Source organism: Panthera leo, chromosome C2, assembly GCF_018350215.1.
Source record: "Panthera leo isolate Ple1 chromosome C2, P.leo_Ple1_pat1.1, whole genome shotgun sequence".
Lineage (NCBI taxonomy): Eukaryota > Metazoa > Chordata > Mammalia > Carnivora > Felidae > Panthera > Panthera leo.
This window is the reverse complement of record NC_056687.1, coordinates 58,991,726-59,012,596: the sequence shown is the minus strand read 5'-3', so window position 1 is coordinate 59,012,596 and position 20,871 is coordinate 58,991,726. Positions and strand designations below refer to the sequence as shown.

The following is a 20,871-nucleotide window of genomic DNA, read 5'->3' as shown; positions in this document are numbered from 1 at the left end:
GCTGTCTACAAGCCAGGAAGTGGGCTTTCATTGGACATCATGTCTGCTAGTACTTTGATCTTAGACTTCCAGCTTCTAGAACTGTGAGATAAAGTGTTTGTTATTACACCACTCTTTGGTATTTTTGTTGCAGGAAGCAAAACTGATGTAAGACACCCATTTATCCTTGATCTGGCCATATAAGGCAAACCATACCGTCTTTGGCTGCCCTTCTCTCTTACCCTTAAGAACGTTAAGATTTATCTGGCTTTTGCCACAGATCTTTCAGGTCAGAGCCTCTTGGTTGTCATTCTGGCCTCGCTACTGTTTATGATTATGTACTTTGCCCCTGACTATTAAGTGCTGTCACCTTGTCTTGGTATTGCAGAATCCTATCACCCTCTCTGTGGCCAGCCCCACACTTTCCCACAGATGATGGGAACCTCCCTAGATAGTGTGCATGGATATCAGCAGTCTGGTGATTTGGGAGAAGGCCCACAACCCTGAGCACTTCAGGGAATTTCCCTCGTGTAAATAAAAAGGAGGGTTTCAGAATTCTGTCTGCTTTTGTGGGATGGAGAGAAGACACAGAATCCTAAGACTTCCACCTCAAAAGGAACCTCGGGAATGGAGAAGGTACCTCCTTAGGAAAGGTCTGAGAGACCTCCCAGAATCTCCAGCTGGGCTGACAGGTGAATATCTTTTTCTGAAGAAACCAGGCAGTAAAGATGGCGGGGGTGGGTGGGGGGGTGGGTGGGAGGGGTGGGTGGTGGTGACACCTCCTTCAAGTGTGAAGACACGAGCAATGCAAACCTTTCAAAACATTCAAGGAAACATGACATCACTAAAAGAACAATATCAAGCCCCAGTGGCTGATCTCAAAGCAATGGAGCTCTGCATGCCTGACAAAGAATTCAAAAATAGTTTACTTAAGGAAGCTCAGTGAGCTACAGGAGAACACAGTTTGACCCCTAAATAAAATCTAGAAAACAATCTATGAGCAAAGGGAGCGCTCAAAAAAAGAGGTAGAAATCATGTAAAGGACACAACGGCAAATTTTATGCAAAGACTACACTGAAAAATTCAATCAAGAGTTCCAACAGCAGAGTCATCAAGCAGAAGAAATAATTAGTGAACACAAAGACATAATTTGAAATCATCCAGTCAGAGATAAAAAGCAAACCAGCAGAAAGAATGGAAGTGATGGAAGAAAGTCTCGGGATGTTATGAAACACCAACAAACCAAGCAATATAGGCATTACTGGAGCCCCAGATAAGCATAAAAGAAAGGAGCAGAAAGCTTATGCAAAGTACTAATGAGAGGCAATCTCCTAAATCTGTGGGGAATGAACATCCAGATCCATGAAGACCACAGAACTTGACTGACTGTAAAGAAATCTGCACTAAGACACATTACAATCAAATAGAAAAGAGAAACTTTTGAAAGCAGCAGAGGAAAAGTGAGTGGTCGTATATAAAGGATGCCCAGATTTCTCAGCACAGACCTTGCAGACCCAGAGAGTGGGATGATACCTTCAAAGTGCTGAAAGAAAAATCCAGCCACGGAAATCCTTCACTTGGAAAACTGAAATAAAGGTGAGGTAAAGACTTTCCTAGAAAAAACCAGAAACTGACAAACTTCATCAGTACTAAACCTGCTTACAAGAAATTCTAAAGGGAGTTCTTCAAATTGAAATAACAGGACGCTATGGCACTTGGGTGGCTCAGTCGGTTAGGTGTACGACCCTTGCATTTGTCTCAGGTCATGATCTCTTGGTCATGGGGTCGAGCCCAGATTGGACTCTGTGCTGACAGTGTGCAGCCAGGTTGGGATTCTCTCTCTCCCTCTAACTCTGCCCCACACGTGCTCATGCTCTCTCTCAAAATAAATACATGTAAGATAAATAAATAAATAAATAAATAAATAAATAAATAAAAGGAAAAGAGAGGGTGCTAACTAGCAACATGGTGACATATGGACATTAAACATTGTAAAGGCCAATATATAATTAAATTCAGAATAGTGTAATACCATAATGATGGTGTGTGAATTAACTTTTAACGCTAGTACCAATGCCAAAAAAATATTAAAAATAATTATAGCTATAAAAATCTGTCAGTACACAAGTTAAATATATAAATTGTGACATCAGTAACATAAAATGAGGGAGGAGATGTAAAAATATTGAGTATTGTAGGCAATGAATTTATATTGTAATCAGCTTGAAATACCTATAAGGTGTTGGGCGTATGACTCATAGTTACCACAAAGAAAACTATTTGGTAGATACACAGAAGACATAGAATAAGAAATCAAATCCTACTGCTACAAAAAATTATCAAATCACAAAGGAAGTCAGTAAGACAGGAAGAAAGGAGTAAAGGAACTTCAAAATAGAAAACAATGAACACAATAGCAATAGTAAGTACCTACTTTCTTATCAGTTGTCTTAATGTAAATGGACTAGGGGCACCTGGGTGGCTTAGTTGGTTGAGCATCTGACTTCAGCTTATGTCATGATCTCGTGGTTTGGGAGTTCAAAACCCATACCGGGGGCTTGTTTGGGTCCCCTGTCCCCCTCTCTCTGCCCCTCCCCTGCTTGTACTGTCTCTCTCTTTCAAAAATAAATGAACATTAAAAAAAAAATTAAATGGACTGAATTCTCCAATCACATGGTATATAGTGGGCAAATAGATAAAAAAAAAAAAACAAGATTCAACAATATGCTACTACAAGAGACTGACTTTAGTCAAGGATACATGTAGGCTGAAAGTGAATGGATGGAAAAAGCTGTTCCAGGGAATAAAAACCAAAAGAAAGTAAGGATAGCTATATTTAATATTAGAGAAAATAGACTTTAAGTTAAAAAATGTAACTAAAGACAGAACATTTCAGTCTCTAATGGTAAAAAGCCAATTCATCAAGAGGATTTAACATTTGAAAATATTTTAAAAAAATTTTTTAAATGTTTATTTATTTTTGAGAGACAGCATTAGCAGGAGAGGGGTAGAGAGAGAGAGAGACACAGAATCCAAAGTAGACTCCAGGCTCTGAGCTGTTAGCACAGAGTCTGACTCAGGGATGGAACTCATTAGCCATGAGAGAGTGACCTGAGCTGAAGTTGGATGCTTAACCAATTGAGCAACCCAGGCGCCAAACACATGTAAATATTTATTCATCCAACATCAGAGCATCTAAATATATAGAGCAGATATTGACAGACCTGAAGAAGAAATAGAAAACAATACAGCATTTTCAGGGAACTCTAACTGTACCTTTTCATTGGAAAATGAAAAGATCATTCCAACATAAGACCAATAAGGAAACAGTGGACTTGAACAACACTGTAGGCCAAATGGCCCAACAGATATGTACAGAACATTGTTTCCAACAATAGCAGAATACAATCTTTTCAAGCACACACAGAATATTCCCAGGATAAATCATAATTTAGAAAAAAATTGTTGTGTTTTACTTCACTACAGATCTTTTCAGAACCCAGATTTGAAGTAGATTAGGACTACTTTGGTTATCAGAAAAGTCTTTGATTGTCAGGAATTCCAAGGGAAGGAATGCATGTGGGTCTCAGGAAGGATGGAATTAGAAACTTTAGCTAGGTGAGGAGTCTCTCTCTCTCTCTCTCACTCTCTGCTTCTGCTTCCTTCTTTCCAGGATAGTCATCAGTCCTCAAGGAAACAGAATAACAGAGAGTGAAGGGAGAGACAGAAGGAAGGAGGGAGAGAGGGAGGGAAAAGAGAGAGATTTATTTTAAAGAACTGGCTCACAAGAGTGTAGAGGCTTGGCAAGTCCAGAATCAGCAGGCTGGGCCAGCAGCTGGAGACCCAGGGAAGAGGAGTAGTGAGTCTAAAGGCAGTCTGCTATAGAATTTCCCTTTCCTAGAGGTCAGTCTTTTATTAAAATAAGGCCTTCAACTGTTTGAACATGGCCTCCCGACATTATGGAAGGTAATTTGCTTTACTGAAAGTCTACTCATATTAATGTTAACCTTATCTATAAAAAAAATACTTTTGGGGCACCTAGGTGGCTCAGTCAGTTAAGGGTCTGCCTTCAGCTAAGGTCATGATCTCACGGCTTTGTGAGTTCCAGCCCCACATTGGTCTCTGTGCTGACAGCTCAGAGCCTGGAACCTGATTCAGATTCTGTGTCTCCCTCACTCTCTGCCCCTCCTCCACTCACATTCTGTCTCTCTCCCTCTCTCAAATATAAATAAAAATTAAAAAAATTTTAAAAAATACTTTCACAGAAACATCGAGAACACATAAAATGGACACATAAATTTAGCAATCACTGTAAGAAAAGGGGAGGAAAAGAAGAATGGACTAGTCTCAATCTGGTTCCAAAATTCTCGTGAAAGTACTCTCATTTGCGCAGCTGGGTGAGGTGCCCACCAGTGGATCAAACAACTTTAATCAGGAGGTGGATCTGGAGAAAACACTATACTCAGTCCCCATCATGTGAGGTACCCATGATGGAACAATCCACTGTGGCTAGGAGAGGAGTGGAGGCAGGGTTGCCCTGGAGAAAATTATTGTCAAGTACAGAACAAGGTGTCTCAAAAATGGGAAATTATTGATTAAAAGCCTACAATGTAATTTTAAATGTTAACCTGTTTTTTCCACATAATGATGAAATAACTTCTAATTTCTGTTTTGTAAAGCTTTTTGTGGAATTTAGTGACAACTGATTTTCTATCATGTTGTATGTAAGATGTATGAATAAACAGTGGCTGACACTCAATTTCAGTCCCTGAAGTTCATTTCATTTACTTTTCTCTGAATATCTTCTACCTTCAACGAATAGTACATTCATGGATGGAAAGCAGAGACGTTTCATACTTCCTATGGAAGGTAATATGTTTTTAATTTTTTCCTACAGGCCAGTACTAAAGGGAAAAAGTGTTGAACTTCCTTAGAAACAGGGTTGATGGGCTGGTCAGGGGGCCGGCCTGAGCCCAGTTGAAGAGTATGATGATCTGAGTGCTGAGGTGTGAGGGACCCTGAATGACCCCAGGCCTCCTCCCCCCCGGGCAGTGCACATTCCGTCCGAGGATTATGGAGCTCTCCCTGTCAGGCACTGTGCTAGGCCATGTGGGGAACACGGGGACAAACAAGAGTAGCTAGAGCCCCACAGCACCCTAAGGGGCTCATTTCGCAGGGGAGCCGAGATGTCAGCACAGATGGCATTTGACGGAGGAGATGAGCACTCACATCAAGTGTGCTGGGAGTGTAGAGGAGAAGGCGAAGCAGCAAGGCTCTGAGAAGGTTTCATGGCAGGGGCAGCGTGTGAAATGGCTCTTAGGGGAAGAGGAGAGTTTTTGTGGACAGAGTGGTCTGTAGGCCACCCCAGTCTGCAGGAATGATGTGAGGAAAGACCCAGATATGCAGCAGTGCTTGGTGTTTTCTTTGTGAAGTGTGGGGGCGACTGAGGGGTGATAAGATGGCAAAGTGAGTCCATCTGCAAGAGAGGGCTTTCAAAGGCAACACAAGACATGTAAGTGCTGTCTTCGGGCGGGGAGAGGTCTCTGAGGGGTGTTAGATGGAGGGGATCACACCCGTGTCCCAGAATCCTGGACCTGCTGCAAGGTCAGGTGTGAACCGAAGAGGGGAGAGATTTGAGACAGACACAGACGTCAGGAGACTTCTGCAGGAATCCACGTGTGTGGTGATGGGGTCGTAATCTAAGATCTGGCAGTGAGGACAGAAAGGAAAAGCCCCAAATCTCATAGGGATTGGTCTGTGTGCAGAAGGGCTGGAGGAGACTGGAGGAGAGTCATAGACACAGGATGCAGAGAAGCTGGAAGGTGACTGCTGGTTCTGGAGCCAATAGGAGAATCCACCTGCTATCCCTCTGTGACCAGGAAGTGAAATCACGGTAGTTGATCACAGGGCTGTGAGGAGATTATATTTGTTAGACAGGTGCCAACCCCACTGAGTGTGGGGGAGTGACTGGTCACTGGTGAATTATCGCAACAGGTGTGAATAGAGAAAGAGAAGGATAAAGAAAGGGTGACTGACAGGAATCACAGAAGTCCCATCACAGGTGAAGGGGGATTGCTGGAGGGTCCTAGAGCAGAGGAAGGTGAAAGAACAGGGATTGTCCATGGTGCTTGGGATCCTCACCCTGGGAGCCACTTCTCTGGAGATGGCACCCCTATTAAAATGCATCTGATAATTTGATTAGCTAGTAATTTCTTTTAAAAGAATAGAATCAGGCCTTAAGGCTCAATAGCAGGCAAAATATTAAAACCTTAGACTGTTCAGAAGCAGAAGTGCAAACCCCTGAGAACACAAAAGAACATTCACCAGCCTCTTCCCTTTGTGGTTTCATCTTCAGCATCTTGTTTTGAGGCACAGGGATGTTCCCCCACATCCCCCCTCTAGCTGTTCCTAATCAGCTAACTTCTTGCTTGCCTCCAACCTTGGCCAAGGCTCATTTTCACTGTGCACATGCTTCATGGATTTCACTCCCCTCTCAGATCTGCTATAAAATCTGCCTGCCACCCCCCAATGGGGCACATGGATGGCTCAGTCAGTTAAGCGTCTGACTCTTGATTTAGGCTCAGGTCATGATCTTATGGTCGTAAGATCAAGCCCCATCCGGGTTCCATGCTGGTCTCGGAGCCTATGAAAGTTTCCCTCACTCCCTCTCCCTCAGCCTCTCTCTCAAAAAGGAGTAAGTAAGGAAGTATCCTCCTTGCTTCCTGTAGTTATGGGATCTTGATTGGTCTGTGAAATGCGAGGGCATGAGTCCATCATCACAGAAGAGGCAGGATACACCAAAAAAGGAGAGGAGGGATCTCAAATGAGAGTTTAGCACCCACAAGCTCCATGCACAAAACAATTTTGCCCCATCACGCTAGTTCTGCTCAATGTAAAGTGATGAGCTCCTTGCCAGTCAGCTGGGTTACAGGTGCATGGACCCTGACTTCCTTAATCCTGTCTCAGCAAACCCCTCCCGGTCAGACACCCATTATGTTGTATGTCGCAGGGCTTAATTTTGACTTTAAAGTTGGACAAAGGGAGTGAATTTATGTAATTCTTGTAATTCGAATATAGAGACGCAATCTGTGAGCAGAGTTCACAGTTGAACTGTTTGGCAGTGTACGTGTGACTCAATAGGAAGGAAGGAAGAAAGATCTGTTGATTTTACTGATTGTGATTCTCCAAAAAAAAAAAAAAGCTTTAAAAATACCCACCCTGGGTAGTGGTGGGGTGCCCGGGTGGCTCAGCCATTTAAGCATCCGACTCTTGGTTTTGGCTCAGGTCATGATCTCATTCATGGTTTGTGGGATGGAGCCCTGTGTTGGGCTCTGAGCTGTCAGCAGGGAGCCTGCTTGGAATTCTCTGTCTCCCTCTCTCTCTGCCCCTCCCCCACTCATTATCTCTCTGAAAATAAATAAGCATTAAAAAAATGTTCAGTCTGGTCAACATGAACGCCATTTTATGCTTTTTATATTTATTTTTGTCTGAAGTGCCACCCGTAAGGATAGGCATTTAGTTCTGATATTCTTTCTTATTAGTTCTGATATTCTGACTTATTCTTTCTCCGTAATACTTAGGAGGAGAAAATCAACTCGCCAATTTTTCTTTCTACTTTCTATACTAAGAAGCATGAGTTTTTAGATAAATCTAATAGTCTCTCTGACCAAAACATTAGATTTAGATGATTTTGTCCATTTATTTATATTGTGTTTTCTTGTTTCTTACATATCAAAACCTGCGAATCAATGCATAAATGCTTAAATATTTCTCACAATGATAATAGGTATAGTTTATCTAAGACCAAAGTATAAAGGAGAAAAATGGGTTCATCTTTGGATTAGTTTTAACATGTTATATGCATTTTGTGCAAGTTTAATTTTTTATGTAAGCCTTATATGTTTTCTGGAATAAGATCACCAGTAAAGTCCTGTTATAGTAAAATTTTACGTAGTATGTTATGAAAAATAAACACATGAAGTACTTTCATTATTCTCTTTGTGCAGGTGTTCAGCTCACCCTTCCCTGTCTGTACCTGTGGATACAAAGGTATCCTCTCTTGCCCTCTCATCAGCTTGACAACTGTGCTGGTAACCACATGGGAAATAATCCTCAGAGACAAGCCTTCCTGCACCAGAGCCTACAGGAGAGATACAAATGAGACCAGGGCCATAAACTGTAGTGACGAGACAATATCCTGGGACTCCAGACCTGATCGGAATCCCGCCCTTCAGATCAATCCAGTGGCCATCACTCATGATGGATATTACAGGTGTGAAGTGGTCACAACTCATGGGCATTTCTATCATGGATATCACCTGAAAGTGTTAGGTAAGGAGCATCGTATATTGTGGGATGTCAGATAACCAGATTTGGACTGAAACAGATGTCTCTCTCTATTCCATATCCGTGTGTTAAGACTGAAGCATTTTCCCCTGCATCTCTGCAGTGCCCCCCGACGTGACCCTGTTTCAACTTGAGAATGGAACTATCGTGTGTAGGGCAGCTGCAGGGAAGCCAGCGGCGCAGATCTCCTGGACCCCAGGGGGAGATTGTCACACTGTGGAAGAGCCACTGGGCAATGACACAGTGACCGTCCAGAGTTTGTGCCGCTGGGAGGACCACCGGGTATTTAAGGTGTCCTGCTTTGTGTATCATCTGACTGGCAACAGGAATCTGTCCATAGAGCAGAATTCTGTTAGTAATTTCAGCTTTTGTATGAAGTTTTCATTATATCAGAGAAGCTATGGAAGAATGAAAAAGGAGTGTATGGAGAATTTCACTCAAGGATAATCTCCCCAGCCTCTCTTTTATGTCCTTCTCCACCATTATGAGTTATGTCAAGAAGAATAATGCAGAATTTGGTTTAAGAAGCCATATTTTAAATGATGTTTACTTTTTAATAATTATAATAAACATGATTTAATAATTTAAGTGTACACTTCTATACAAGCAGTAAGCTGGCTTGAGTAGTGTACTTTTAAATTAATTCTTATGGTTTTAGGAGAAGGATAAAATATATATATATATTTTTTAATTTTTTCATATTTATTTTTGAGAGAGAGAGAAAGACAGAGTGCAAGCAGGGAAGGGGAAGAGAGAGAGAGAGAGACAGAATCCAAAGCAGCTCCCAGGCTCTGAGCTGTCACCACAGAGCCCGATGCGGGGCTCGAACTCACTAACTGTGAGATCATGACCTGAGCTGAAGTCAGACGCTTAACCGACTGAGCCACCCAGGTGCCCCAAGAAATGTTTAAAATAAAGTCACAGAAGTGAATTTCATGAGCTATGAGATATCCTTAAACCACACACACACACACACACACACACACACACATATATGTATACACACACACACACACACACACACACAGAGATACATGATTTTATACTTTTATGTATATATCTATACTTATTTTCAATAAACTTTAGTTTTTAGAGCAGTTTAGGTTTACAGAAAAATGAGTAGAAATTCCAGAGTTCCCAACAACCCCTGCCCTACTACAGGCACCCCCTCCTCCCCTGCCTCCATCACTTATGCCACCCAGGTACACCTGGGATAGTCAATGAGCCAATGGTAATACAACATTATCACTCGAAGCACATAGTTTAATTAAGGGTCACTCTAGGTGTACATTCTGTGAGTTTTGGTAACTGTGCAGATGGCAGGGATCCCCCATTGTAGTTTCACACAGAGTAGTTTCATTGTCCTGAAAGTCCTCCAGGCTTCACCTACTGCTCCCTCCCTCCACCCTAACCTCTAACAACCCCTGATCTTTTCACTGTCCCCATAGTTTTACCTTTTGTAGAATGTCATGTACTTGGAATCAGATAGAACTTGGCATTCTTGGAGCGCCTGGGTGGCTCAGTTAGTTAAGTGTCTGAATTTGGCTCAGGTCATGATCTCACGACTCATGAGTTTGAGCCCCATGTCGGGCTCTGTACTGACAACTCGGAGCCTGGAGCCTCCTTCAGATACTATATCTCTGTCTCTCTCTGCCTCTCCCCTGCTCAAGTTCTGTCTCTCTTCAATCTCTCTCACAAAAATAAACACTAAGAAAAAATAATGTAGCATTTTTAAACTGGCTTCTTTCACTTAGTAATATCCATTTAATTTCTTCTGTGTCTTTTCATGGCTTGGCAGCTCATTTCTTATTAGTGCTAAATAATATTCCACTGTCCAGATGGACTATAGTTAAGCCATATGTTTTTTGTGTCTATATTTACAGACCAGTCACCACTAAACTTAAATATTGTGTATATCACCTTCTCTGTTTTTATTATCTTGGTCATTGTGGGGTCCATTTGCCTTTTGAAAATTTGCAGGTGTTGGCTGTTTTTTTCTCCCTCACCTTTATTGGGCCAGAAGGAGTCAGAAAAGGGGAACTGAAAGATGAAATTAATATGCTAACATCAACTTCCCATAATCAAGAAGCACATCCTAAATGTGTTAGATTTAGACTACTCCAAATGACAAGAGGGACTTGCTTGATTACTTAGGCATGCAAGCACAGTGAATTATGCCACTTAGGACAGGATCTTGGGAGAGATTGTGTATGCTAAATTTCTATACCCGGAAAGAAGTACAATAATTTATTTTGTGTTACATGTGTAACATATATTAGGCTTCTGTTTCATAATTCCACTTCCTTTTCCAAAATCTGGAATTATCTTGTCTATGTGTATTAACCACAAGCATCATTCTTATTTCTGGTAGTTCAGTTCTGATTTACTATGGATTCTATAAAAAATGAACCACACTTGTCAATAGTATACTATTTTGTTTTCCCATTTTTAACTAAATACTGATGTTTCCTTCATTCACTCCAGCTTATTTTTATATTTTGCAGAAAATGCTAGTTAAAAAAAAGAAGCAACTTTAGTTGTTGAGGAGGTAAGGTAACATTAAAAAGAATATTTGCAAAAATTTAAGCCGTAAAGTCAAAATATAGCTATATAATTTTTAATTTGCCTCATATTAGTATTTTAATTAGAAAGTAAAAATTCTAATTTTATAATGCTAATATTCAGGTGTACTTATTTTGTTAATTATCGACCATGTACTCTTTATACATACCCTAAACCATATTTTCATTTTAAGAACTGTACCTTACAAAACACAGAATGTTTGCCTCATTTAGACTATAATCTTTAGAGAAACTGAATTGGTCCTTCCTTCCTCATGAAACCATCTCTAATTCTTGACTTTCCTTTTTTAATACCATCGTCATTTTCCTCTTATGTGGTCTTTATTTATATTTATAATTATTTATTTATTTCTTCTTATTTATTTCTTCTTTATTTATTTGTATGTTTATAATACTGTATTTATATTTATCCTGATTTTTCTGTGCTTATATTCCACCCCCCCCCCATATTTTTAGATGTTACAGAGCTTTAAAAGTTCCATTTTTATTGTACTGGAAATTATACACTACATTTCTATTCTTTTGAGATTTCACTCCAAAGTTTATGCTTTGGACCATCACCTGCAAAGAATGAAATTTGATCTTTATCTGACACCATATTAAAAAACTAACCCCAATTGTATCAAAGTCTTAAATATGATTGCTAAAATGATCAAAATCTAAGAAGTGTAAGGTATTAACTCTATCTTTAGATTTGGCAATGATTTTTAGATATGGCATCAAAAGTCCAAGGATCCGAAGAAAACATAGAGAAATTACAGTTTATCGAAATTAACAGTTCTTGTCTACAAAGTTTTGTGTATCAGAATACATATCAAGAATGAAAAACAGCCCATAGAATGTGAAAAAATAATTGCAAATAATAAATCTGATAAGATTTAAGTATTCCAGAATATATAAAAAATTTTTTACTGCTCAAATCAAACAACCTAATTAAACACTGGGTGAAGACCTTTAATAGGCTTTTTTCCAAGGAACATTTACAAATAGTCAGTGATAGTTGGCTAATAACACATGATAACATCGTCAGTGTTATTCATTACTAGGGAAAGGCAAATGAAAACTACAGTGAGATCACTTCACACCAAATAGGATGGCTAATCATTCTGAAAATAACAAGTGTAGGCCAGGATTGGAGGAATTGGAATTCTCATGTATTGTTAGTAGAAAAGTTCCATGGTGTTACTATGATGAACAACAATTTGGTGAGTGTGTAATAACTGAAACATAGAATTACACATGGTTTAGCAATTCCACTTGTAGGTACATAGCCAAGAGAGTTGAAAACAGGTGTTCAAACAAAAACTTGTATGCTAATGTTCATAGGAGCACCATTCACAAGAGTCAAAGTAGGAATCGATCCAAATCTCATCAGTTGTTGGATGTATACACAAAGGTAGTATATCCATACAAGGGAATGTTATTAAGTTATGGAAAGAAAAGAAGTACTGATACATGCCAAAACATGGATAAACCTTTAAAATACTATGCTACATGAAAGAAGCCAGACATAAAATACCAAATATCGTATGATGCCATTTATCCGAAATATCTAGAATAGGCAAATCCATTGAGACAGAAAGCAGATTAATGATTGCCAGGGTGTGTGGGGTGAATATTTATGACAGCAGAGTTTCTTTTTAGGATGATGAAAACCCTCTGGAACTTTGTAATGGTGATGATTTCTTTAAATTGGGAATTACTAAATAGCACTGAATTGTACACTTTCAAATGGATAAAATGGTAAAATTTGAGTTATGCATAATTGCCATAATAAAAAAAGTGTATTTTAGTTACTTGTAACACCCAAGGGGAAATTATTTAGGCATAATTATGAAAGAGAGAATGGAATATTCTTTTAATTTTTATTTTTTAAATTCAATTTTTATTTTGAGATGATTGCAGATTCACAAGCAGTTGTAAGAAATAATCTAGAGGAATCCTATGTGCCTTTAACCCAGTTTCCTCCAGTAGTAGCATTTTGCAAACTATAGTACAAAAACAACTAGGATATTGACATTGATCAAGATACAAAACAGTTCTAGGGGCGCCTGGGTGGCTCAGTCGTTAAGCCGCCGACTTCGGCTCAGGTCATGATCTTGTGGTCCGTGAGTTCTAGCCCCGTGTCGGGCTCTGTGCTGACAGCTCAGAGCCTGGAGCCTGCTTCAGATTCTGTGTCTCCCTCTCTCTGACCCTCCCCTGTTCATGCTCTGTCTCTCCGTGTCTCAAAAATAAATAAACGTTAAAAAAATTAAAAAAAAAAAAACATACAAAACAGTTCCATCACATCATCTTCAAATAGGAACAGATTTCTTTCTCTTTCCTCATCTGTATGCCCTGTATTTAGTTTTACTGCCTTATTACACTGGCTAGAACTTTCAAAATTATATTGAATAAGAGTTGTAAGAGCAGGCATCCTTGCCTCATTCTCTCTTTTAGGTGGAAAACATTCAATTTTCCACAATTAATTAATATGTGAGCTGTAGGTTTTTATAGATGCTCTTCATCAAAATGGGGAAGTTTCCTTTATTCCTTTTTTTTTTATGAGAGGTTTTATCATCAATTTGTGTTATGGTAATAGATATGTTGAAGCCCTAATGCCCAATGTGAGTGTGTTAGGATGTAGGGCCTTTAATGAGGTCATCCGGGTAGGGCCCTAATCTAATGTAACTATTAGTCGTCAAGAAAGAAGAGACACCAGAGTGTCTCTCACGCAAGCACCTAGGCAGAAGAAAGCCATCTGAAAACAATACAAGAAAGCAGCTGTCTCTTAGAAAGAGAAAACTTACCAGAACCTTGCTGGTACCTTGATCTTAGACATCTATCTTCCAGAGCTGTGAGATAATAAATTTCTCTGAAGTCACTAAGTTTGTGGTATTTCGCCACAGCATCCAGAGTGGACTTATACAACTGGTTGTTGAATTTTGTTAAGTGCTTTTTCTGTGATTGATAAATGCACTTTAGTTACCTGTAACATAGAAGAGAAAAAAAAAAAACAAGAAACTTTAAGGAAACTTACAGAGAATGGAATTTTCTTTTTTCCTTTTTTGTTTTTGTTTTTGTTCTTGTTCTTGTTCTTGTTCTCCTTCCTCTTCCCCTTCTTCCCCTTCTCCTTCTTCTCCTCTTCCTCCTCCTCCCCTCCCCCTTCTTTTCCTCTTCCCCTTCTTCCCTTTCTTTTTCCTCTTCTTCTTCCTCTTCTTCTTCTTCTTGTTCCTATGTTGTGACCCAAATCATGCATTTAAATTCTACTGCAAAATTTGAGTAAACAATTCCAGAAGAATTCAGTTTATGTCCATTTTTATGGCTGTATTATAAACTGTATCTCTATCATTTAAAATTGTATGTTGAAGAATAGTTCAGAATAATTTTTGACAATATTCTCACATTCTGTGAAAGGATTAAATATATTTGTTCTTTTAAGAAATAATGTTATCCAGAAAAGTTTTGAGCATCATAAGGACCATAAAAACAAATCATGCTCTAGAATATCACATTCAATATCTTATTTGTCAGCCACAAGGGCTGGTGACTACTTGAAATGTGGCCAATCTCAGTTGAGAAGTAAGATGTGACAAGCTGTCTTGGGAGATGTGCTGAGGACATGTGCAACTGGCCATCTGCAATGGTAGGAATGAAAAATGGCACTATTAGTTGGGAAGAGTATTAGTTTTCTAGGGCTGCCTCAATCAGTTACCACAAACAAAGTGGCTGAAACATCAGAAATGATCGTGTCACAGCTCTGAAGGCTAGAATTCCAAGATCACGGTGTCAGCAGGGTGGGTTTTTTTTTGAGCGCTATTTGAGATAGTTTCCCCAGTGCTGTTTTTGTTCATTTTTGAGGCCCTGGCTAGAGGCAGTTAGTTCTCCTTGTTGAACACTTAAGTCCACGTCTCAACCACTTCCTTATGGTGGCTCCTACTCTGGGTCAACATGTACCTACCCTGATTGCCCCAGGACCCAACACCAGATAACTAGAGATAGCACTTGTGCCCTGGATCCCATGAAATCATTCAAATTAGCCAATGCATGGGAAATCAGGAAACCTAGTAAACTCTGCTCTACGTAAGCTTCTCCCTACAGTTCTCACTGTCACCCTGAACCTGGTTCATCCCTGCATGGCCAAGCATGGCAGGTGTCTTTCATTTGGAATTATCATAGACAGTTTGCCTTTCATCTATCTGAGTGTCATTGTGTTGTGTCCCATCATCAAAAAAAATCTTTGATCTTATAAAACATTGGCACTGTGGGCAAGATTGCATGGACACAACTGCTTACTCTTGCATAGCTTCTTGGGGGTCTGCTCTTGCCTTACTAATTTATTCCAAACCACCAGGAGAACAGCTTGGGAAGGAAGTGTTGCTTGTTGGTAAGCTTGTGCTTTAACTTGCAGCTTGCTGCTGTGTCTGCTGATGGTTTCCATGTGTCTCCTTAGCCAGATTTTCTTGGTGTTGGAAGATTAAGAAAAAGCAAACAACAGTCCTAAATGGCTAGACTCCACTTCCTGGATACTGTCACCTAAGGGCAATGGGACCAATAGGAAACACGGGCCACACTTTCCAGGGTGCAGCCATAAGATGTGTTTTCAGTCTGCTATAGACTGCATATTTGTGTCTCCCTCACCCCGATTTTTGTATTGAAACCTATTTTTCTGATGTGATGGCATTTGGAGGCAGGGACTTTGGGAGCTAATTAAGTCATAAGGACATAGCCTTCATGAGTGGGATGAGTGCCCAGAGAGACCACAGAGAGCTAGCTCATCCTTTCTACCATGTGAGGACACAGTGAAAAATTGGTCTATGAACTAGAAATCAGCTTCTCAGCAGATACCAGATTTGCTGGTGCCTTGTGCTTGAACCTCCCAGCCCCAAGAACTGTGAGAAATAAATTTCTACTGTTTATAAGTCACCTCGTCTGCAGTGTTTTGTTGTAGTAGCCTGAAAAGACTAAAATAGTAGGCATACACACTCTGTCTGACACAATAAGTAATCAACTAAAATTAAATAAATAAATACATAAATATACACATTATTTCATAAAATTGATAAAATCAGAACCCTGAGCTTCAGGTAAAATAGTTAATATGGCTCAGTGTAAGTTAAAACAGGTCCCTTAATGATTGAAACATTCTATAGGACCTAATCAATAAAAAGGTCATTATTCCCACTGACTCCCCGATTGACAGCTCAGTTTGGCCTGGTCTTAAATCCACAAAGAATGAATGGTGCCTCATGCTAGATTATTCCAATCTTAATGACATTGCTTCCCCCCTTACAGCTCAATATCGAACATTATTAAAAATAGTAACATCATCTAATATGTTTTATTCAGTGTTTATTTCAACAGCTTCTCAGTTTGTCGTCAGCTCCAAAGGAACACAATATATCTTTACGGGACTGCCCATGGAGTACCTCAGCACCTCTGCCATTACACACAGATTTTGCAGGCAGGACTCTTTAAATAATTTATTTACTTAAATTCAAGTTAGTCAACATATGGTGTAGTATCGGTTTCAGGAGTAGAACTGAGTGATTCATCACTTACATATAACACCCAATGCTCATCTCAACAAGTGCCCTTAATGCCCATCATCCACTTAGCCCCCATCTCCCACCCCTCTGATTACCCTCAGTTTGTTTTTTTCTGTATTTAAGAGTCTCTTACAGTTTACCTCCCTCTCCTTTTTCCTTCTCTTCCCCTATGTTCATTTGTTTTGTTTCTTAAGTCCACATATGAGTGAAATCATATGATATTTGTCTTTCTCTGACTGACTTAGTACAGCCAGTCTGGAAAACAGGGTGGAGTTTCCTCAAAAAATTAAAAATAGAGCTATTCTACGACCCAGCAATTGCACTACTAGGTACTTATTCAGGCAGGATTTTAACTGTATCCACCTTTCTTCATGAACACAAGTACGACATTACATTAATAACATTCTCATCCAAGGAGTTTTGTTTAACATAATCAGTAAGGACATATAAATCCAACGTCTTTTAATACCTTTTGGGTTCTGGAGGCAAGATATTCCTCATTTACTAATTTCACTTAATCTCCCTGAAGCTGCTACCTATAAATGAGGTCATGTTAAGTGACATCCAGCCCCAACAAAAGGTTCTACCATACATCTGAATTAAAATCAAAAGGCCCTCCCAAGAGTACTCTCAGAGACTCAATCACTGTAAGGTCTTTAGCTGCCTGTTTTCATACCTCCTGGAATCTTTGGACTGATGGCCATAAATAGCCCACAAGTTTCTGACACAAAAACCTGCCCCTCCCCATTTGTTTAGTTCATAATCCTAATATACAATCTGTTCTCTGGCAAAATGTTCATCCTTACACTCCCATCTAAGGATGGGAGATTCCTGTCTAAGGAAAATCTGGGAGAGGTTACTACCATCTGTGTCATTCTAAAAAGTTCATGGATGTTGTTTCTTTCCCCAGGAAACAACTGCCTTATACGGGTCCATTCCCACCACCCCTGCACCCCCTCCCCCCCCATTGGTGGGGGGAGAGGCAGCCACTCCCTGGTGCCTTCTCCTGCTTCCCACCTCTAGTTTGTCATCACAGCCTCCCACCTTGCATCTCTGACAGTGGCCACCACAACTTGCCCTTCCTCTTGGGTACAAATGTCACTAATCATTATATGCTCCTTACAGAACTATATATAGTTCATATCCTCCAGCAATGCATCTGCTGGACTTGTCACCTTGAACGAAGTAACTCACCAAAATATTATCATCATAAAATGTATAACTCAGGGAGCAAGGGCCAAGATGGCGGAACAGCATGGAAGTTTTTTTTGCATCTCTCGTTGCTGAAATGCAGCCAGAGCAACACTAAACCATCTTGCACACCTAGAACACTGCTCTGAGGATTAATACAACAACCTGCACAACCTGAACCACAGAACTCGGCAGATACACAGTGCAGAGAGGTGAAGTGGGGGAGAGAGAAGCCACAGAGGGCAGGGAGCTGTTTTTGCTTGAGGAGACAGGACAGAGACAGGGGGAGAGTATGGGAAAAACACCCCTGCCCCAATAATCAGCTGGAGAGAAAGTAGAAGCAGCCACAGGGACTGAACAAAAAAAGGGAGAAAGGAGAAAAAAGAGGTTTTAAATTCCATCAAGACTCATAAACAGGGGGAGCACAGAGTCTGAGGCTCTGCAGCTTGATACCTGGCGGTATTCTGGTGGGAAGGATGAATTCCCAGGAGCAGAGAGTGAGGTCCAAGGGGTCCATGGCCACACAGGGAATGGTGGTTCCACTGCAGGGAGGACATTTAGTAGAGGCTGTGTGGCCACCCCACGGGCAAAGGTTCCAATGGACCCCAGAGAACAACCACATTCTCTGGTGTTGGAACAAGGATGTTAAGGGTGAAGCCTGGTGCTGGGTGTGTGTTGTGATTTTCCATAAACCCTGAAACACTACTTTTACAAGATTGTGTGAACTTTTTCTGGGGTAGGCTGGCACCCAGCCGCAGTCTCTGGACACAAGCAGCAGCACAGTCTCATGAACGTTCCTGGGGATGGGCCATACTGGCCATTGCTCAGTGAGACGCTCCTCCAGAGAATCTGAGCAGGTCAAAGCCACAGTTCCTCAGAAGTGGGGTGGGGGTGGTGGTGGAGGGAGGGGCCAACATGGTGGAGAAGTAGGGAGATCTGAAGTTCCCTCCTCTCTCAAACAAAGCCATCTTGAGGCCAAAGGACTTTGAACCCCAAGACTCCTGAAGGAAAAGAGTCAGAGTGGCTTCCAGGGACCCACTGGGACAACCTGATGAGCCATAGGTGGGGTGGCTTCAGGGAACGGATCAAGGGCCCACAGTGGAGGTGGGACATGCCTATACCAAACCACGCCCCTCTGCACCTTGCAACTGTGTATCTATGGGAGCGGGATTGACACTGATGAACCAGACAGCTCTCCTCCAGACCAAGGCTGTTGCATTGTCTGGTTTAATTCTCAGACAATTCTTATTGTCTGAGAGTTTGTTTGCTTTTGTGTTTTTGTTTTCTGTTTGTTTTTTGTTTGTATGTTTGTTTTCCTTTCCAGGACTACTTCAAGGAACATATCAAAGCACACCTGGTGGAGGGTCCAAAACATCACTATGAGTAGGGAGATAAAGTAACCAAAGTCACAACAACAGAGAGCAAGGAACACTCTCCAAAAAACACCTCCTGAAGGGCCAGGCCCTAGACAGTATATGACCCCTTTTCAATATAGTAGTGCTCTCAGGAGCAGGGCACATAATGAGCTATTAAAATTATAAGGGACAGAAAACTAGCAAAATGATGAAATGGAAGAATTCTCCTCAAAAGAAATTCCAGGAAGAAATGACAGCTAAATAATTGCTCATAACAGATATAAACAATATAACTGAACAAGAATTTAGAATAATAGTCATAAGATTAATTGCTGGGCTTGAAAAAAGCAAAGGAGACAGCAGAGAATCTATTGTTGCAGAGATCAAGGAACTAAAAAATAGTCATGATGAATTAAAAATGTTGTAAATGAGGTGCAAAATAAACTGCAGGCAGTGACAGCAAGAATTGAAGAGGCAGAAGGAGGAATAGGTGAAATAGAAGACAAAATTATGGAAAAAGAGGAAGCTGAGAAAAAGAGAGATATAAAAAATTCTGGGTCATGAAGGGAGAATTAGAGACCTAGGTGATTCAATGGAGTGGAATAATATCCATATCATAGGAGTTCCAGAAGAAGAAGAGACAGAGAAAGGGGCCAAAGCTGTACTTGAACAAATCAGAGCTGAGAGCTTCCCTGATCTGGGGAAGGAAACAGATATTGAGATCCAGGAGGCACAGAGAACTCCCTTCAGAGATAACTTGAATCCATCTTCTACATGACATACCACAGCAAAACTGGCAAAATACAAAGATAAAGAGAGAATTCTGAAAGCATCTAGGTATAAATGGGACTTAACCTACAAGGGTAGACACATAAGGGTAGTAGCAGACCTATCTACTGAAACTTGGCAGGCCAGAAAGGAGTGGCATGAAATTTCAATGTGATGAACAGAAAAAATATGCAGCCGAGAATCCTTTATCCAGCAAACTTGTCATTCAGAATAGAAGGAGAGATAAAGGTTTTCCCAAACAAAAACTGAAGGAATTCACCACCACTAAACCAGCCCTATAAGAGATCCTAAGGGGGACTCTGTGAGTGAAATGTTGCAAGAACCACAAAATACCAGAGACATCACTACAAGCATGACACCTACAGATAACATAATGACTCTAAAACCATATCTTTCAATACTAACACTGAATGTAAATGGACTAAATGCTCCAATCAAAAGACGTAGGATATCACAATGGATAAAAAAAAAGTAAGACCAATCTATTTGCTGTCTACAAGAGACTCATTTTAGACCTGAGGACACCTTCAGATTGAAAGTGAGGGGATGGAGAACTATCTATCATGCTACTGGAAGTCAAAAGAAAGCTGGAGTAGCCATGCTTATATCAGACAAACTAGATTTTAAACTAAAGTCTGTAGCAAGAGATGAAGAAGGACATTATATCATAATTATGGAGTCTATCCATCAAGAAGATCTAACAATTATAAATGTTCATGTCTACGCACCAAATTCAGAAGCACCAAAATATATAAAACAATCACAAACATAAGGAATCTTATTGGTAAGAATGTGGTAATTGCAGGGGACTTTAATACTCCTCTTACAACAATGGATAGATCATCTAGACAACAAATCAATAAAGAAACAATGGCCCTGAATGATACACTGGACCAGATGGACTTGACAGATATATTTAGAACTTTTCATTCTAAAGCAGCAGAATATACATTCTTTTCAAGTGCACATGGAACATTCTCCACGATAGATTACATACTGGGTCACAAAACAGCCCTCAATAAATATGAAAGAATTGAGATCATACCATTCACACTTTCAGATTACAATGCTATAAAACTTGAATTCAACCACAGGAAAAAG

The 20,871-nt window shown here is 40.3% G+C and overlaps 1 protein-coding gene across 1 annotated transcript; it reads left to right on the top strand.

Annotated features, from left to right (window-relative positions):
- The first annotated feature begins 5,196 nt into the window (after nt 1-5,196).
- LOC122229274 (cell surface glycoprotein CD200 receptor 1-like) lies at nt 5,197-8,772 on the top strand. The gene is made up of 3 exons (XM_042954350.1): nt 5,197-5,262; nt 7,986-8,310; nt 8,429-8,772. The coding sequence occupies exons 1-3, from the start codon at nt 5,197-5,199 to the stop codon at nt 8,770-8,772; spliced, it is 735 nt and encodes a 244-aa protein (XP_042810284.1).
- The last annotated feature ends 12,099 nt before the right edge of the window (nt 8,773-20,871 follow it).

Coding starts and splice junctions, on each gene's coding strand:
- LOC122229274 (XM_042954350.1), top strand. CDS start 5,197: ATGAGCACTCACATCAAGTGTGCTGGGAGTGTAGAGGAGAAGGCGAAG. Junction 5,263..7,985: donor AGCAGCAAGGCTCTGAGAAG/GTTTCATGGCAG, acceptor CTCTTTGTGCAG/GTGTTCAGCTCACCCTTCCC. Junction 8,311..8,428: donor ATATCACCTGAAAGTGTTAG/GTAAGGAGCATC, acceptor GCATCTCTGCAG/TGCCCCCCGACGTGACCCTG.